Source organism: Cryptotermes secundus, unplaced genomic scaffold (assembly GCF_002891405.2).
Source record: "Cryptotermes secundus unplaced genomic scaffold, Csec_1.0 scaffold478, whole genome shotgun sequence".
NCBI classification, from domain to species: domain Eukaryota; kingdom Metazoa; phylum Arthropoda; class Insecta; order Blattodea; family Kalotermitidae; genus Cryptotermes; species Cryptotermes secundus.
The window spans coordinates 609,146-630,219 of record NW_019721767.1 but is presented as its reverse complement, the minus strand read 5'-3'; the positions used below and the strand labels follow the sequence as shown (position 1 = coordinate 630,219).

Below are 21,074 nucleotides of genomic sequence, written 5' to 3'. Positions count from 1 at the left end.
AAGGAAATTATATCTCTTAATCAAATGATAAATTGTCTACGCTCTTTGCGATTAATTTCCTAACAGAATTACATTATGAAATAGACGAATTGCTTGATCATGATTGAAAACAACTACACACACACTTTGTGACACTTTTTATCATTCTTACTGTACTTTGCTTGTTTTACACCCAGTATTAATCTTGGTTTGTTATTACGTTCGTTTGTCCTTCCTTGTGTTCCAAACTAATAAATTTTGACTACATTAATTGATTTGTGTTACATTTGCTTCCACAAAATACGTTGCAACCTACACGAGAATTGCTGAATTACATGCTATGTGTGTAATGAATTACACTAACTAATAAATTTTGACCATATTAATTGATTTGTGTTACATTTGCTTACACAGAATACGTTGCAATCTATATGACAATTGCTGAATTCACACTGGATGTGTAATAAATTACACTAACTAAAACTTTGACCACATTAATTCATTTGTGTTACATTTGCTTACACAGAATACGTTGCACCCTCTACGGTAATTGCTGACTTACACGTTGGGAGTAGGATGAAATATGAACTGACTTGTTACTAATGTAATACATGCAAAATTAGAAGTAATACTATTGTCTGAGAGTGAAAACTCGTTTTGTTGTTCCTGTTTTATCGAATTCAATAAATATGTCTATTTAAGTTTGAAATGTGGGCGTTGTTTAATGGAAGTGCCTTATATGAAGTTTCGACACACCCAATGGAAATTAATCAGGATCGTAAAAAGCATTACCAGGCGTTTGTACCCGAAAAAAGAGTTAGGGCTACTAAATAAATTCCGGTGCCCATCACGAATTGCTATCCGGATTACAGTTAATAAATTGTTACTGTTTTGTATCGATAGAAATCCTATGATGGAGTCGCTGCACCTGTTAGACAAACTGAATTATCAGTTCAAAGCCAAACGATGCGGCAAAATTAACGGAGTTTAAATTTAGCCTTGAATGGAAACGAAAGAAAAAGAGTAAGAGGTGACGCTGCCTCGCTTGTGAAGACATAGCTGAACGCCTTACGTGATTCCTACTTCCTTTTGCAATTTCTGGCTGTTCTGTAAAAAACATTACATGAAAGATTGAAATTCAGAATTAAATAATATGAGAAACTGGTACAAGGTAACTAGATTTTTGGTCTTAATAATTAACTTTTCCATGTAGACATTCCACATGTTGGAATTTCAATATTATACAACTTAAATACGTGATTTCCTTGTTATGTAAAAAAGCGTGATAAAATTCAAACACATGAAGTACATTTCAAAATACATACAACCACCCAGTATTTTTTCGTTTCTCAGCACATTTGAAAATAAGAAAACGCTCATGAAAAACTCTTATTGCTCCTAGGTTCCTGGTACCGAGTAGTCTGTGTGTAACAGGGTCCAAACTGCATGACCGAATCCATTCATTGTGGACATAGACTAAAAGCTGTCTAGCTATTTCGACTTTCCTGTAAATTTAATTTAGATAATTAAGGGTCTCACTACCAATCAGAGCGACCACCCGCTCAAACAGTGGGGTCCTAAGTTCCAAACCCACTCGAGAAATGTTTGTTTCTCTGCGTTTATTCTATTTGCGTTGTCCTGAATAGGTATCAGCCTTACGGTGGGCTGATCCCCTGCCCAAGGAGTCCTACTGTCTGTGTATATAATTTGGAAACTGTAAAACAGAAGCCAAAGTTCATCATGGACTGAAGCGCCTAAAGATTATTATTATTATTATTATTATTATTATTATTATTATTATTANATTATTATTATTATTATTATTATTATTATTATTATTATTATTAAGGATTTTTCACCAATATCTCAACGATTTCAGGCTAATTTAAGGAATTTGATCCATTGTTTAACGATTCCAACCTAATTTATCCAATTATAACCAAAATTTCTATTACGATTTAAGTTAATTTATGTAATATTAACCAAACTTTGAACGATTTCGCATTAATTTAAGGAATTTTGTCATACATTTTGAATATTTCACATTTATTTAAGGAATATTAACAAATTTGTGAATGATTTCAAGATCATTTAAATAATTCTATCCAATATTTGAACACATTAAAGCTAATAAAAGGAATTTTAACCAATTTCGTGATCATCGCATGTCAGTTTAAAGGATTTACCCATTTTTTTAAGATATCAAATTAATAAAAAAGAATTTTAATAATTCTGTGACGGGTGTCAAGCCAATTTATGGAACTTTAACCATATTTTTGAAATTTCACTTTTATTTAATTTTTTCTAAGAGATATTTTGATGATTTGAAAATGATTTAAGGAATGTTAACTGATTGACGATTTCAATTTAATATTAAGAATTTCAAAAAAAAATGTGCAAGATTTCAAATTAATTCAATGAACGTTAATCTACTTTTACAAAATGTCATGAAAACTTAAGAAATTGTAATAAATTTTTCAACGATTTCAATGGAAATTATGGAATTCTAACCAAATTTTGACATTTCAATATTACGTAAAGCACTTTAACCAAATTTAGCTATGTCAAGTGTGTAAAAGTAACTGAGGTTTCGGGTTTTATTAGCGTCATTAAACATAATTGGACGCCCCGGTTCGATTCCCGGCTAGGGCAAGAATTTGTTTTCGCAGAGTGCAGACGGACTCTGGGGTCTAGCCTATTCGGTGAGTACCGGTGGCTCTTTCCCTGGGTATTAAAGCGGCCGGAGAGTGAAACTGACCACTCGTCTTCATCTAGTTCTGAAACAAGAATGGTGGAGTAATACCCCCACTCCATCATACATGCTTATGGCACGGTACTTAGTTAATTAAGCACAGAAATAACTTTACCTTTTCATCGTTGAATATATAAAGAACACTATTGAAGAAAACAAGTTAAAAGGATTTGAGGTTCTAACAGAGGTGCTGATATATAACGCCATGTAGTCCATTGAAAGTCAACCGATGTTTCGGAGGAACATGTCGCTTCCATTTTCAGGGTCGAGGAATAAACCGAACAAGAAACCAGCTTGAAAGCAAGTAGAAAGTAAAGCTCTGCTTGCTAGTTTCTTGCTCTGCTTATTCCTCGACCCTGAAAATGGAAGCGACATGTTCCTCCGAAACATCGGTTGACTTTCAACTACACCGCGTTATATCCCAGAAGTTAGAGCTCTTTAGGAAATTAAAAGTCCAGGGAGTTTGTTAATGTTGATCGTGCTGAGTTTTGAAAAAATTGATGGAACCAGTGTTGATACAGTCTATGTTTGCATGCGTAGATGGGCACTCAAACACGCGGATATCAAATAAAGTTCCAAAGACTGAACCACGAAAAAGATCATTAAAGTTTCTTTCTCTTAAACATACATAACCGGGGAGGACATATCTGTTTGCTACATCCTTGAAGCCATTCTTCAGGGTACGCAAGACAAACGTGGGTGAAGAATTCATTCTGGGGCTCTGTGTGAAACTAAACAAATGCTGCTTTTCAAGAAACAGCTTGGGAAGAGAAGGTCAGCGTTATCTGTTGCATCTGCCTCATATGTTTCCGTCTTGCAAACACAGGCATCTGCATTGCAGGGACACGGTACATGGAATTACGCAGCAATTCTTCACAACATCATTCAGCCTAATTACACGTTATCTCTCGCTTAGCTACTATGGACTTAATCCGAAGTAATTTAAGATACAAGTCACGTATTGGGACCTTCGTGCCGTCACAACAGGTAGCGCTCAGGTCGTTGGCATGCTGGGTGTGCAGTAGGTCAAGGCCACGCAAGGTGTCCTGGCAAATGATCAAAGAAAAGGTATTTCCTGCTTCACGAAATACTAAGAATTGGTGAGTGCTGATGCCATGTTACGGCAGGCTGGTCTGTGGACGTTTCGGAGGTTCATTCTTGTTGTATTAGAGCATTCGAACACAGCAGGTTTTCCCTGTCAGTCATCATTCAACAAATACTCCACAGTCATCTGTATCATCATGTTTATCGTCAAGTGATAATTTGAGGCTGTAATGTTATGAAGAAACTGAAAGCCACTCCTCATTGTCAACATCATGATCTCTCCTTCGAAGCAGTGACTTTTTGGTTGCAATTCCGTGTAGTTCGGATAGAGCTTGAGGTTTCAAAAGAAAATATTGCCTCAGTTTCTCCGAAACGTCGGGGTCTCTCCGGACTGCACTGTTACGACCCAGAAGAGTGATTGCCGTGAGAACCTCAAATGGAGCGCAGCTGGAGGGCGGCTGGAAACAAAATGTTGGGGAAAACATTTGCTCGTAAGATGAAACGAAATGAGGCCGAAGCAGGTGCCATGTGACCGTCTCTGTGATTTGTACTGCTCATGAGACACCTGTTATTACAGTGAAGCTGGATGAGTAGGCAAGATGTGTAGCACGCATGTAGAAATTTGAAATGCATACGTAATTTGGGTGGGACCTGAATGTAAGACATCACTTAAGAGAACTAGATTTTGGATGGAAAAGTAATATTTAAGCTGATATTAAAGAAATACGGCGTGAGTGTGATAACTGCATTCACATGGGATAAGAATGTGGTCCTGATGTGGAATTTTGTAAATTCGGTAATGAACAAAGTCCATAGCAGACGGAGAATTCCTTGTCTCACTAAAAGTTTAGCGACTTCTTTAAGAAGGAATCTCGTATGTGGAGTAATTTTTTGTTATTACTATATTTACCTTGAAGACGGAGATAATAATTATCGGAGAAACAATTGTCCAGACATGTCTGCCAGATCATGGCATCATAATATGTGTGCGAGACGATTTCCTTAGCGTTAAGTTCGTAATGATTCTCCTCTTCAGAAGAGAACTAGCTGCAGAGACAGGCCAATACGTAATTATGCTTCCTGTAATTTTGAACGACGTTTTGGGTGTGTATGACACTGGACGNATCGAGAAAAACCGAAGTGAACGGAGAAGTTCATGGAAGTAGGCCTAGGCCCACTGGGGCTGTAGTGCCAAGGGAAAAAAAGTTCATAATGATTCTCCTCTTCAGAAGAAAACTAACTGCAGAGATAGGCCAATACGTAATTATGCTTCCTGTAATTTTGAATGACGTTTTGGGTGGGTCTGGACGTCTTTGTCTCAGAGAGCAGAAGAGAGACTCAGCGTGGCTGAAGACATCCTGCAGAGATAATACTTCGATACACGATAAAACAGAAACAAGTTTTATTCCACGTAACAAAACCATCAGAATTTGTGCTACCCTAAAAAAATTTTATATTGTCACGTGTGTTAGTGACTATAGACGGGGTTTGGATTGATGAATAGATTTATTGGCCACTTACAGGTCATAACTACAAATAATTATTGCATTACTGCTGATTTTCAAATCATAAATGCACTCAACACTAAGTTTTATCAGTCTATTTCCACTAGTCTTTACAATGTCTGTACCTGTGGTTTTTCTTCACTAGACGTTTCCTGGAAACGAATCTTAACAATGGAGATTTTTCTGCTTCCGTTGCCCGCTCGTTCACACTCCACAGGTGAGCACTCAACTGACTCCTTATTCACAGTCAAAGTGATATTGCGACTGACGGTTAGTCAGTCAGTAAGTCTTGGTGTCGAATTTATTACTGTTTGACATTTACGGTCTTGTTTTTGAGGAGTACCCTCTCTGACGAGAGGATGGGTCTGTCTTTTATATATGCTGCTGGCCTCGCCAGCGCAGTCTATCTCGGGTCCGAGTCCCTTGAGACTCGCAACCATATTTTATTTTCTCAGATTTGACACTTCCCTCTTCGTCGCCTCCTACGACTCGCAGGGTCAAGGTGGAGGTATTCGACCTCGCCTCCACACGACTGGACTGCTTGTAGCGTATACTGTCTTCAAGAAAACCCCTTGGCACGGACCCAACGGGAAACACTTTCTTCTGTTGTCAAGAATACGCATTTATTTGCCCGTTACCTAGCAATGGATTCATGCGAACCACATAGAAAACACCTCTTGTGACGCTGGTTCTATTGTCGCGTGCGCGTATTGCGGGGGTTGCCTAGAAACGGGTCGAAAATCATAATATCATCTAGACTTGTACGTTTGCGATAATATCAAAAATATTGCAAGAGGAATGTCCTATCAACGTGGATGCAATTACGACATTAACGGATGAATAATGTAGTGAAGTTAATCGTCTTCAGTTTTCCTGTAAGCATTAGTAAGACGTGGACCAATCTGCAGGAACTGTAGGAGCTGAGTCACGCAGTGAAGCATATCTCGTTCTCGTCCCGTGCGGTTAGATTAGACTCTAATAATACATATACATAATAGGTACAAAGAAATGTTACAAATTTTTTTAAGAAATACGTAATTGTATATTTTTCAATCCTACGGGACCAAAATGTTTCTTCCTTGGTTATTGAAAATGTGCTTCTATTAGACGAACTGGGTGAGTGGCTAGGGCTCTACTTCTCATTCGGAATGTCCTGTGTTCACACCTCGGGACCTGCTACCATGCCTGAAGTCATTCATAGCTTTTCTCATTCCCTCCATCCAAATGTTATGGCAGTATGTCCTACCTAAAATGAGACCGCTTCCTTTCATATCCTTTCCAATTCTTATTTCACGAGACGTCCTACATATACTGTACTGTTCTTAGTGGGGTGAGACTGAGTCCACTTGGTACTGCGGCCACCACTGGCCTAGTGTATCAGCCCTAGATGATAGATGATGGTGATTGTGCAGCAATTGGTGGAATGAAGATTGTCAGGGGAAACAAACCCAGTGCTACTTGTTCCACAACAAATCCCACATGACCTGATCCGGGCTCGAACCCGGGCCGCCGCGGTGGCAAAGTCATACTATATATATAATTTGAGCTACTGCAAATATCGCTAAATACACAGTAAATAAATATATGTATGTAAAAAATATATAAACTTTCGCTAGGCACAATTTGTTATAAGAAACTCCTTAAAGAGAACTGGCACTCATCGGGTATGTAGCACCATGCTCTGCACAGTAAGTCCGGTTATTTAACTGTCAGCCCTCGTATACTTTGCCCTCGGCGTTCGATCCTCAGCCTTACATTAAGTTTCAGACATTAGCCTATAATGACGCACGGACCACGAATTAGCCTAGTTAGAACACAGTAAGAAGGAGACAATGGCAGTGAGTGCAGAGGTCTCAAGTTAGCAGCGTAATTCAAATTGAGACCATCACCCAGCACCGTAGCTAACGTGTCTACTTGACAGGGTCCAGTTTTCCATCCCGTTAGGAACGAGATCAGCTACGCACTTCAGAAGCATCCACTGAGATCCTAAGCATTCAATCTGCAACACTACAGCGTCCAGAAAGCAATTCTAATTGGCTGCTTGCTGACTGGTATTTCATCACTCGTCTTACCGCGTGCTGATCGCCGCCATGTTACGGCATCCGTAGGGCTCAGCTGTTACCCGCTCACTTGGCTGCAGGGAATGAGAACATTCTAACTTACCTCCATGAAGCAGGGTCCTTCTTGAGAAACTGGTGGTCAGTCAGAAATTCCTCATTTTATAGAGCCCAATGTTCATTACCTTGTTCACAAGTGCCTACCGCTGTAATGATCACAAGCCAGAGGAGGTCTTATACATTCTTCCTTCTAAGATTAGTAATAACGGTATATGACCGCCTCTGTGGTCTAGTGGTCAGAGTTCCTAAATACAGATCCAAAAGTCCCGGGTTCGATTCCTGGCACTACCAGATTTTCTGAAAAGTAGTGGGTCTGGAATAAGGTTCACTCAGCCTTGTGAGGATAACTGAGAAGCTATTTCAAGGAAACAGCGGCTCCGGTCTAGAAAACGGAGATTAACGGCCGTGGGGATCCGTTGCGTTGACCACGAGACACCCTCTACCAGCTAAAGTTGGCACTAACTTCGCGAACAAGCGGCGGTCGCTCGGTTATATAGTTAACTTGTGGACTACAGGCCACGGAGTTTGTTTTGTGTTATTAATGGTATATTCCCAAGAGTTTTCTTTTCTCCACGTAGTCCAGACCGGCTCTGGGGCCCACCAAGCCTCCTAACTAATTGGTACCGGGGGCTCCTTCCCTGGGGATAAAGTGGCTGGGGCGTGAAGCTGACCACTCATCCCGATCCAGTGACGAGGTCGCGAATTCTGGCGCTCTACTTCCACTCCAAGATATGTCTTCATGGCGAAGTGCTTAACTAATTAAGCAAATGGGCAACTTCACCATACTCCTACCTTCCCTGGTCTCCCAAGATGTCCCTCCTTGGACGCTTTCCTACTACAAATTTTGAATGCCTTTATTGTGTCTTGTGTGCCTAAGCTGATGACTCGGCCATGTCGGGCTCCTATGGTGGCCTTAGTCGGTAAACAGCACAAAGTATGAACTTCTTCAGTTCTTCTGTTGAGTTCGTCAGCACCCAGCGTCCACAGTGCATGTTTCCTTCCCTTAGGTTGGCACGCCAAGCTTCACACCCTACAAAACAATATACACGTATATAATTGTATTTAATCTTCAAGCTTTAGATAGCAGATGGAAAGTTAGGGCGTTTCCTAGTTACCCTCTCAGCTGATTAGTTACTATATTAGTTTGATAGTTCCTCCGTAAGGAAAGCATTTAGTTAACTACTCCTAAGCTAACTACTAACCTAAATAGTTGGTTAGTCGCCGGCTTCCCACAGCGACGGCTTAGGTTCGATCCCAGGTAAAGTCATGTGATATTTTTGGTGGACAAAGTGGCGCTGTGGCAAGTTTTCTACCATTTCTTCGGTTTCCCCTGCCAATTCTCATTCCATCGACTTCTCCACACTCATCATCTATCATCCACTGCTGGTACAATAGGCCAATTATTGGCCGGCGTGCCAAATTCGATAAAATTATGAACAATATGGGAGGGTCATGCTCTACTATTATGCGCAGGTCCTTGCAACTTGTCTCGCGATTGGCTGCGCACATTTAGGACGCTGAAACACTGCTAGAGCCAATGGTGTCCTAGCAGGTCAGGATTGAGACCAGTAACTGCAGAGTGGGTTGAACGGCTACGTTCTATTTACAGAACTTGTGAAGTGTTTCAATATAATTCACATTTAACGTTTTCACTCTCCTAATTACACCACACCATTGTCTGAGATAAGCACTCAACAAACGCCACTAGTTCACCGTCTCACGTGCAAAGTATCCATCTGAAACTGGTTTGAAAGTTCCTTACATCACAAAATGCGTCTTTCTAAATCTTATTTAAAAAGTTACTGTACATTACACTACATGTTTCGGCCGACGCTCATCATCATCAGGTGTTTAAAATTGCTGGTGGAAATGGAAGTGCTTCCCTTTTGTGATCCTTCTAGTCGATGTGTAGTCCCATCCACGCGCTCGTGTATTCCGTGGTGCTGCTGTGCGGTGTGTGTAGACTACGAGTGTTTTAAACACCTGACGATGACTAATATCGGTCGAAACATATAGTACAATGTACAGAGACTTTTAAATAAGGTTTAAAACGACTCGTTAAATGATGTAAGAAACTTTTAAATCAGTTTTAGAAGGACGAGTTGCACGTAAGTCGGTGAACCAGTGACATCTGTCGAGCAATAAAGAATGTACAGCAGGATGCTGCAAAATGATGAGAGAAATATTTTTATTCTATCTGGAAGATACGTGGACCTACACAGATATTTTGGCTCAGTCATTGGCGTGTGGGACCCGGGATAACTAGGTCGGTATAACAAAGGGCTACGGGCTGGACGACCTGGGTTCAATTCTAGGCAGAGGAAAAATGGATTTCTCTTCTCCGCAGCATCCAGACCGGCTCTGGAGGTCGACCTAGCCTTCCATCCAATGAGTACCGTGGGCCCTTTCGCCGGGGATAAAACGGTTGAGGCGTGAAGCTGACCACTCACCTCCATTTAGTGCTGAAGTTAAGAATGGTGGAACTATATCTCTACTCCCCCATACGTCTTCATGACGGAGTGCTCTTCTTGTGGGTAAAAGGCGGCCGGCGCGTAAGGCTGACAACCGTACTGCCATCTGTGAGCTGACTGTCTACATAATGTGGGAGTCTGGGCATCTCACAACCCTATGGGCCTCCACGGCCTGTTACAGGGATAGATTTTCCTTTTTAGAGACAATTTTACTTTTACCTAAAATTAAAGGCTTCATAATTTTTGCTCTTCACCAAATGTTGTTAATGAAACATATTGGAAATTGATTGTGTGCGAGGAGATAGCACTAGTGTAATTAACTGCGAAGTTTCAAGTCGTGTAATTGTCCATTGCAGCTAATAATTATTCTAATCCCTTGTTGCGCGACGACAAGCATTCGCATCTTGTCTCGAAAGGGGCACGGGTGATAAGCCACTGATAACATAATGGACACTTCAACGTTATTCACAAAGGATTTATTAAAAGTGGTTAATTTACATGTCTTCAAATAAGACTTAAATTCAGTACTCAACACGGCGCAACGTTGTTGTAATTTCTATAGACAAACGAAAGACAATTTTTTATTGATCTATGTTATTTTATTATTTATATAATTTCTAAGGTACAAAGATAAGTTCCAGATTTCCGGAGCTTGTAAAATCTGTATCCATTCTGGCCGAAAACTTCAATGCTTATGTTTTCTAGAGTCTCTGTAACAGCGTCGCATCCTTTAAAAAATGAAGTTTTAGGTGACGGCGCACTCAAATTACGACTCCCTCCTTTGTGACCGACTTATTTTAACAGAGCAGTTTCGTCATCTACTGAAATATTCAAAATTCTTTTGGTCGGTTGATGGAAATTGTATAGGTCTAGCTCAACCGAAATGCGACACGCAGTTGGGTCAACTCTGTCTTCCCTCCTGTCTCAAGGACGCCTCGCTGTGAGGTAATGGATGGTCCACCAACAAACCATGTGGAGCCCTTCCGGAGAATTTCCGAAATGTTACATCCCTTGTGCCTAAGAAAAATGCAACGCAATATTCTTCATAGGCAAATCACGGTGTTCGCGAGGTCTTCGCTCACTCCAACACTAAAATCTTGGGTTCGAAACCCACCCAAGGCATGGATCTCTGTGAGTGGTTTTTGTCTATGTTTGTGTTGACCTGTGTGTAGGTAGCTACCTAGCAACGGGCTCATCATTCGTCCAAAGAGTTCTATCGACTGTGTAAAAAAGATTGATTAACAAACTGAAGAAGAGGCCAGGGCCAGACAAAAAGGCTGTAGAACCATTGATAAATGAATGAATATTATTCATAAGTTCAAATATGCTGATCGAAAGAACAAATACGAAATCAAGTACGTTTCATTCCTTCAGTCAAAATCAGATGAGTACATCAAGATTTATTGTGGTGTATTTTGAGCAGGTTATAGTTACATTTGTAACAAACAATTATCGGGAATCTGGTGTAGGTGGGAATGGGGTCCTACTTCGAAGTGTATGTGTTTTTAAGTAACGCTTCCAGCAGACCTAATCATGATAACTGAGTAGACGCACACCCTTCCCCTCCGGACCTACCATAGGGTGTGTGTAAGACAGTGATTTGAAGGTCTGAGTATCTATAATGATAGAAAAAAGTGTGAGTATTTTGATATTTGAGAGGTTTTCACACCGCTGAGTATTAATATTTAGTTCTGCTTAAGTTTTACCCCTCTCATCTTGATACCAAATTACCATACACAAGAGGTCACATCACCGAAGGGCATAATTTCATGTGACTACTTCTAATAGCATTTAAAAGGGATTTGTATGCTGTAGGCACTAACGTTTATGGCAGCAATAATATAGTATAAATTTCTAGCAAAAAGGTTTCATTAAAATGCCATTTTAAAATGAACCCTGTAATTAGAACCCAGAATACTAAATTCGTTTGAGAATTTTTGGCACCTGCGCTTTACGCTGTTCAGTGTGAGTCTGCAGTAGCATTAAAAGGCAATCAATCAATCACTCGCGCATTTCTAGCAGTTGCTCTGAAGAACTTGAGTAGCAAGTGCCTCTGGGGAGCCAGTCACTGTGCCAGGTTCAATAGCCTCAATGTATTTAATCTGTCAATCAATTAAATAGTAATTTTCTTCTGTCCTTGTCGTCCATGAGCTTGTAAGAAGCAGTTTCTGTTGTCTTATTCCTTTTCTTTCTTTTACTCTTAACGTTTCTTTCATTTTTTCATTCACTATATTTATTTTCTTGTGTTGTGTACCTTTCCTTCTCTCTGTCCTTCACTCATTACTTTCCACTATTTTTCTTTTAATTCTCTTTCTTCCTTCCTTTCTCTTCTTTATAACCCTTCTTTCCCATTTTATCTTTCTTCTTAATCTTCGTTTCTTTGTTCTCCCTTTTATATACATTTTATCGTTTCTGACTTTCCCTTCTTTCTTTTCATCTTTATCTTCACTGTTTGCATCTCTGTTTTTGGCGCACATCCAAAGAGGATGTCGTCTTTCTGTTCTGAATTCGAACGGAGCCATTTGCCTCTAACTTCGACAGTAACCAACTATTCTCCTTGGGCCGCGACATAGCACAGGCGATTAGTTTCCGGGTTCCCACAGCGGCAGCCCGAGTTCGATCCAAGATCAATTCATGTGGGACTTGTGGTGGACAAAATGGCACTGGAGAAGGTTTCCTCTGAGTGCGTCGAATTCCACTGTCAATTCTCATTCCACCAAATCCTCCACACTCATCCATCAGCCGGAGCCGGTACAATAGGCCAATTAGTGTCCGAGGTAGCAAGCAGACACAGCCTCACCCCACCCCACCCCATGGAACAAGAGAAAGAGTATGAAGAAAGCAGTCGTCTGGGATTTGGCACCGTGTATATGTGGTGTTATCGCCTCCATCTTCAGGGTAGAAGGAAAAAATATAAGAAATCCGCAAGCGAAGAGACCGTGAGAACCGGTAAAAGCAGACCAGTCAATATTTACAGCATGTGGACATTGCAATATCAGATTCAGCTTGAAGGTGATTAATTACACACTAAACTAACCATCCAAACCTCACCTACCTCTACCAAAACCTACTTCACTGACCCCAGATGTAGCAACATAACCCATATAGTACTTAAACGATACGTGAAGATAAAGAGTCATACAGTATTGTCCCGTGTATGAGTGACATTCGATGGGGTTTGCTTTGGTGACTCCATTTATTGACCACTAACAGATCGTGACTGTAAGTAAGTATGGCGCCATTGCTAATCTCCACACTTTACGATTCACTAAAGCAAATGTTAAGTCTTCTCAGTCTGCTTGCACTAGTCGTTTCCTGGTAGTGGATCTAACAGTGTCATCTGCTTACGTCCTCACTGACCGGCACATATCCCACAACTGAACTTATTCCAGTTGCCCTGCTTATAACATCACGGAACGGACCGCGTAGAAAACGCCGTTTCCAACAATTCTTCTATTGTTGTGTATGGATTCGTTGCCTTGGAAATATGTTAGTTTCCGAAGGCGTTACTCAGTAACAGCTGCGTATATTTTTTTTAAGAATCTGTTGCCTAGCAGCGTATGTTGTTTCGTTGTTTGTTTAGCTGTCGTTACCTAGCAACGGGTTTCAATATGCTATAATATGTAAAAAGTGTATATTCCTTCAGATGTGAGTAGTTTATTACAAATACACAAATTAAAAATAAACTAGTCACATCTGAAAGAATATATTTGCAGGTGATAGAGTGATTATAGACAGGGTTTGGACTGGTAATCCGTTTTATTGAACATTTAGAGAACGTAGCTACAAATAACTAAGACAGTTTCACTGATTCACACACTCCAAAGATCCCTGTAATTATAGTCTTCACTGGCCGTTGCTTGGTAACTGTTTTTAACGGCGGTCGTTCCCCTTCGTCTGGATTCCCGAACTGTCTCTGGCCTCAGCTACAAGCTTCTCACCTCTCACAACTGTAACTCTCAACTGACTCGAGCCAAAGTCGAAGTGATATTATGACCGACGATCAGTCTGCCAGTCTGTCTTGGTGTCAAGCACTCATCTGGGGCCCAAGATCAAATTGTTATTACTGTCAGACAGTTGCGGGTTTGTTGATGTGTGCACCCTCTCTGAGGAGCGGACGGATCTATCATTTACAACTGCCGCTCACACTAGCCAGCGCAGTCATTCTCGAGTCCGAGTCCTACAGGACTCATGTCCATATTTCACATCCTCAGATTCGAGAGTCCTTCAACCTGGATGGCTGGGTCTCCGTATTTATATCCCTCAGGAGCAGGATGGCCCGGTTGTACCCCCACGCACTTGGTTCCCTTTTCGTCCCCTTTTACGACTAGAAGAGCTATGGGGAACCTGTTTAGTTCTCGTTATATAGCCCTGACACGGACCGCACAGAAAACGTCTCCTCCATTATTGGGTGTTCTGTCTTTGCCGGGAAACGTGTCCACAGAGCTACGTCCTTAGCGACGGCTGTTTTACTGTCTCCTGTTTACACAGCTGTTGCCTAATAATGGCTGTTACTCTAGCTCCACTATTTCATTTTTCATGCGCCATGTAACAATATACGTTTTACATATATATTATACGTCGTGACGGAAAAATCTCCACAATTCTACAGCTAATTACTGAAATTGTCTCTAATTGTTCAGAGACACGAACATTTCCCTTATTCCATATGTATCTGTATTCTCATTAAGTACAGAACAGGTTTGTGCAGGAGTCGTGTACAGTTATTCTCACTAAATGCCAATAGCCCGTCCGGAGATTTAGAATCACATGAACACCGTTCCCTTGATTAAATGAAACAGCATTCTTGACTTAATTACGAGAGAGCACGAGTCGTACAGTCTAATCAACTACAGAGAAAACTGGCATCCTCATTTTCCGAAAGACGCCGCAGGGTCCGACATGATGATTTCTTGCGTTATGTAATGACATTTCTTTAACTGGTTATCAGTTCCGTATTGTATGAAACTTGGTTTCTCTAATTGCGAGAAGCACATGGAGTCAGGGAGTTGGAGAAGAGGATGCTGAGAAGAATATTTGGATCTAGGACGAAGGGTGCATTAAACTGCATAAAGAGGATCTTCACGATTTGTAGTCCTGACCACGTTATTATTGGGTTGAACAAATCAAGAAGGACGAGGTGGACGGGGTACAATTGAGAAAGAATAAATATACATACAAAGTTCTGGTTGGAGAACCTAAGGAAAGAGGTTGCTTGGAAGACCTGAGCGTAGAACACAGAGAAAAAGCATATGATTATAATAGATTTATCTGGCTCAGGGTAGGGACTAATTGTTTGGGTCTGAAATATGGTGTATGATATTAAGGTAGGAACATAGACTGAGGGTGTTTGAGAACATTTGGACCGAGTAGAGATGAAATGAAGGAAGTTTCGAGAAAACTGCATAATGAGGAACTTCATAACTTGTACTTACCGCCAGATACAATTAGAATGATCAAGTCAAAGTGGATGAGATTGGCAGGACATGGAACAAGAATGGGGAAGAAGAGGAATGTGTCTAGGATATTCGTGGGAAAGCCAGAAGGAATGAGACCACTTGGAAGATCAAGACGTAGGTGGGTGGATAATATTAAAATGAGTCTTAGAGAGATCGGGCATATTGGTATGGACCGGATCGATCTGGCTAAGAATATAGACAAGTAGAGGGCTGTTGTGAACACAGGAATGAACATTCACGTTCCATAAATTGCTGGGAAGTTCTCGAGTATCTGCAAAATTGGAGAATTCTCAAAAAGTACTCCTCTACATGAAGTTAATTAGTTGGTTGGTTAGTTCGTTAGGTCGCGGCATAGCTCAAGCGGTTAGTCTGGTCAAGTGGGATTTGGGGTGGACAAAGTGGCGCTGGGGCAGGTTTTCTCCGAGTACTTCGGTTTCCCCTGCCAATCTTCATTCCACCAATTGCTCCACAGTCACCCTCACCTATCATCTTGGGCTAGTACAATAGGCCAGAAATGACAGCAGTACAAGGGACTTAGTCCCACCCCATTAGCAATAACAAAAAACACTTAGTAGGTGAGAACATGATTTCTCAAAGTCTACAGTCCAATAATGGGGCACACGTTATGTATTGTGTATTTAAGAATTCATTTTCTTATATTACAGAGTGTTCTTTGGCTCCGTTTGTGACTGGAACATCAGCGCAGAAAATCCCGTTTGTATTCCTGCCATTGAAAGGTCAGATCATATATCCCAGTGCAGAAATACATTTCTCTGGTAAGTTGAAAGCAACATAAATATTCTCGTCCGAGCCAACTGACTGATATATCACATGACTTCTTCAAACAGTATTGGAATTTCTACAGTTGTCTGTTAATTATTTCAGTTCTTTCGCGTCACACGAAGAGCTTCTAATAATTATAGGCGAATAGCTCATTATTTCAAAGCATGAAACATTTCAATAATTCTTCTTTTTAGAAAATATGCTGTCTTATTTCCATTATCGTTTCTAATTAATTTTACTGACGTTAATATTATTATGAGAGAATGGCATCTGTTATAACAGGTTTAAGACTTTCAGCTCTTTATTATAAGTATTCGAAGTCGTCGTTGATTTGTGGGGTCAGACAGTCCTGTCCCAGCGTCTTATTGTCTGTCCTCTGCACAATGATGAGCTCTTGTGCTTTATTTGCGTTGCGGGTGTGCGCTTGTAGCACAAATTCCTTATTTTGAAATATTAAAAGCAGGCTCATGAGAACGTCTTGCTCTGGATGTATGTGTAAGAGTGTGTGTGTGTGTGTCTGTCTGTCTCTACGTATATCCTCCCTTTACAGCTTTTGAACGACTGTACCGATCTTCTTAAAATTTGATTATATATGTCATGCCACCGGTAGCCATCTCAAAGGCTTACGTCATAAATCATTCCCATCAGTAATACCAACACAGAGGCCTCTGAAATCGTTGAGGTAATAACTTTAATGTTACTTGAATGCCTGAATCAATTGTCATGAAATTTGTTATGTATATCATACCATATGAGGGCATCTCCACGACGTGCTTCATAAACCCCTATCATCAATTACACCAACACTAAAAGCTCTGAAATTGTTGAGGTGATGTATCTTAATATTACTTGAATGCCCAAAATGATCGTCATGAAATCTGATGTGTTTATCGTGCCACCTGAAGCCATCTGAATAATGTAATTCATAAATACTTCCCATTGGTATCACAGATATCACGGCCTCTAAAATTGTTAGGGTAATAACCTTCATATCAGTTGAATGTCTGAACCGATCATCACGAAACCATGCCATCTGAGACACTTTCAAACGGCATATCTCACAAATACCGCCCTTGGATAATGCCAGCACATTTTCGTATTGTTTTATTGACTTCATCGTGCGCATATACGACAGTGTTTTTTCTGCTTGTACCTAATACACGACTTATTCATTCATTCATCAGTAATCTATCAGACGACAGGTCCACAGTCTCTTCCAAAACAGTTCCTCCACTTAATGCGATTTTCTGTTTTTGGAAAGAGACTATCCAGGAAAAGTGATAATGTGGTAGTTTTTCCATTTTCTTTCCACATCGCAGTACAACAGCCGTTCAAACCACTCTGGTCACGCCTGTTGCTATACGAACTTGAACCATCTCGAGCATCACTTGCTCTGTGCTTCAAGTCGCTGCTGATGACGCTGCTTCCGGCATCAGTTTTTGGTTTTTGGTGTCTCTCTTCGTCTGATGCCTACCCTTTGACCTGTCCAGCAAGGGAGGCCCTGCCAGTAGCTACGCTACCGCTGGTATAGCTCTCAGGGTCCTTGGCATACTCAAACCCCCTCACCACAATAAGGTGGAGACACAAAGGAGTGGGACACGACTTATAACGAAAGGAAATTAGGTGATTTGTTCTTCTCAGAAATTCCTGTTCTAATTTTCCTCGTGTAGTTTACGTGTCACATATACGTCACGCCGTAAATCAGTCAACTGTCTCACTGCGTCTCATTCTCAACAGATTCGTTTAGACGTGTGATATTCAAAGTAAACAATTATTAACCGCTATAAGCAGCTATGATTAAGGATATTTCTGTATGCAGTAGGCTTATTCTCCAGAACTGTCAAAAAAAGAACTTGCTCACTGTTTTTGAAAGACATATAAATGATTTTTCAGATGCATTTCAATGTTATGTACAAGTGTTCTCTATTACCTTCAAAGTTTTCTGCTAAACTGTGATTGCATTTTTTTCATCTCCCCTACTTCAATAGACCATTCAGTATCAAGTAGAGCGAAAGGAGACATTTGTGTAACGTTTTCAAAGGAGTGAGATCCAAGGATTGGAGCCGCTGTGATCACGTCTTTCTATCTACTAAAGAATTAATAGCACCTTTTGGGCCTCCGTGCCAAAGAGAAAAGCATACGAACTGTATTTTTCTAAACAGAATGTTCTAGAAATAAGAACAGATAAACTTGTACCACCGGCAGCATGCATGAATAAATAAGGAAGGCACTAATAAGAGGGAAGATTGTCCCTGTGCTTAACAAATTAAGCACTACGCCATGAAGACGTATGGGGGATTGGATATATAGATACACGTATCCTTGACCTCGGCACTAGTTGGAGGTGAGAGGTTAGCTTCATACCCCGGCTGCTTTAACCCCGGGGAAAGAGTCCCCGATAACCTTTGCATGGGAGTCTGGGTAGGCCCCAGAGCCGGTCTGGACGACGTGGAAAACAGAAAATTCTTAGCCCTAACGGTACTCGAACTCCAACCCCTCGGTAGTCCAGTCCGTAGCCAGTCGCTGTACCGACCGAAAAAAAACTAATGTAAAGTCAAATTGGCGATGTGGTAATTCTTTGCATCCGCATCCGGGAGATGTTCGGTTACAAATCTAGGCCTAGAAGCCGACTGTGTAGACTGGGGTATATTTTTGGTTTCCCTCAATATTTCGAGACAAATTGCGAGGCAGTATCTGGATCAGGTCACGACCGCTTCCATTCCGTTCCTTTTTAGTTCATGATTCATCACGACATTCAACCATTTAAGTCTGCATAGCTTAGCTACTGGCAGCGTTATAAAATAATCCACAAAACAAGAAGTTCTGGGAAGAACTAATAGCCTACTTTTCTTTTGATGCGACATGGACTGCACAGAAAACGATGCATCCAACAATACTTCTATTGTTGCGTGTGTATTCATTGCTGCTGTAACGTTTTTACTGAGCATCTGCCTAGCAACCACAGGAGGGCTACCAGTGCTGATGGGAGGTTTCATGAAGCGCGCTGTCGAGATGGGCTCGGAAACCATGATATAAATACCAAGTTTTATAAAGATTTGTAAAGGTACTCAAAAGTTAATAGTGGGGGAATGCACCGACGCACAGGCAGATATTTTTTCAAAATAAGGAAAGTGGGCTAATAAATAATTGTGACAAGTAAATTTGTTACAAATCAGTTTTTATTTTCCTATCTCTGTACTAAATTCTTGAGAATTCAAGTGTCTCTGCCGTATAATTTTGCATGTTGTTTTATATGGAGTAGAAATTGTTCTGCCTTAAGGAACGAAATTCGATTGTGGGCATGTGCGAACAGAGTGGTAGGAGGAATATTTGGTCCTGAGAATGGTGAAGTATGAATAAAGGAGAAAGTTGAATGATGAAGATCAACAAAGTGTGTGTTCTTCAACTGATACTAAAGGATGGTTTATTAAAAGCCGATGAGATAGGCGGGCACAAAGCACACAGAAGAAAACACGAGAATATTTAAAATTTTACTGCGGAAACCCCCTTGTAGAAGACACGACTTGGCGAAATATATTCTTACTTGGGAAAATAATATGAAGTAAATTTTAGAGATATGAAATTGTGGACTTCTACACCGAATCTCAGTGGCTCAGAACGTAGATCATGACGGGATTCTCAGAACACCCGCGATCAACATTAGGCTTCCATAGAAACAGAACTTCCTTCACCATTCACTACTATCAGATTCTCAAATACTATAGCGTATATTTGAGTAGTCTTTCGTGAAATGGATCAGGCTGTTTCTAGACAGGTTCCAAACGAGTCTTTTTAAAATATTCCTTTGTTTATTTGGCGTCTGGGAATAGGCAATTCGTTTAACTATCTCAAGAAAATTATAATGAATATGGGAATAGAATTATGCAGTAAATTACTAAATTAAAATTAGGGAAACGGAAAAAAAAGAGGCAGTTTAAAAGAAATCTGATTTTCTGCCTACTACAGCACATTACTCTGTAGATAAATGTGTCATGTTAAATTAGCGGAATACGACATTTGAGTTCGATGGTTTTCAAAAATTGTATCTGTATTGTCTTATGTCATGAAGGAACTTAGCTGATATACTGTATTTATGTTACTTTCAGATGTGTATCTGTTTTATACGTACGCGGTAGCGTAGTGGTTAAGGCACTATGCTACAAGTTGGAAGAAATACCGATGAAGTCATTGGATTTTTTCAATTGACCTAATCCTTCGGGTCGCACTATGGCCCTGGGGTTCACTCAGACCCTAACAGAAATGAGTACCAGGAATTAAATAAATAAGTTTCCTGGTGAGTAGAGCGCGGCCGGCGCGTAAGGCTGACAACCTTACCGCCATCTTTGAGCCGATTGTTTGGATAATGTGGGACCCTCTACGTCTCACAACCCTATGGGCCTTCACGGCCTGTTACAAGGATAGCTTTACTTTTACTTTTTTTTTATATGTGTTATACGTATAAGACGTATCCTATGTCAATAGTTTGGCTACAAAGGGTGAATAAAATTGGACCGAATATTATATGTCATTTTAAAACTTTAATCTTCTACGTCACTTCACTTGAACTTCAGAAATCCTTGTGTGCGTCTCATTTCATTGCTGTTTTTAATACATCAGTATAAGCCCTGTACAATTTAGCATATTATTATAATATCTGTACATAAATTCCCCCCCCCCCAATTTCACTCTTTGAATTTGGCTGTTTTCAGACACAAATAGCCTTGCACCCTGACGTACCCTAAACCAACAGGCAGAGTTCGCGCCATGTTTGTCTATTTTGTTGCAGGTGTGGTTACGCCCATCTGTGTTGTATCCGGTGCCCAGTTTCTTACCCGAGCTGGCTGGGTTGATCTCCACAACAACTCATACACAGAACCGCCATTGCGTCTCTTCAGGGACGAAGGTCGCACGTTCTTGCAGGTACTGCACAGTGCGATTGCATATTATATGAATTTCAAATAATA

At 40.6% G+C, this 21,074-nt stretch overlaps 1 protein-coding gene across 1 annotated transcript in view; it reads left to right on the top strand.

The window, feature by feature from the left end:
* The window catches only part of LOC111875712, a 220,563-nt gene that overhangs the window by 186,517 nt on the left and 12,972 nt on the right, over positions 1–21,074 (top strand). Inside the window, exons 5-6 of the mRNA XM_023872172.2 lie at positions 15,993–16,103; positions 20,897–21,030. Of these exons, the coding sequence (XP_023727940.1) occupies positions 15,993–16,103; positions 20,897–21,030 (245 nt within the window). The remainder of the gene's footprint in view (positions 1–15,992; positions 16,104–20,896; positions 21,031–21,074) is intronic.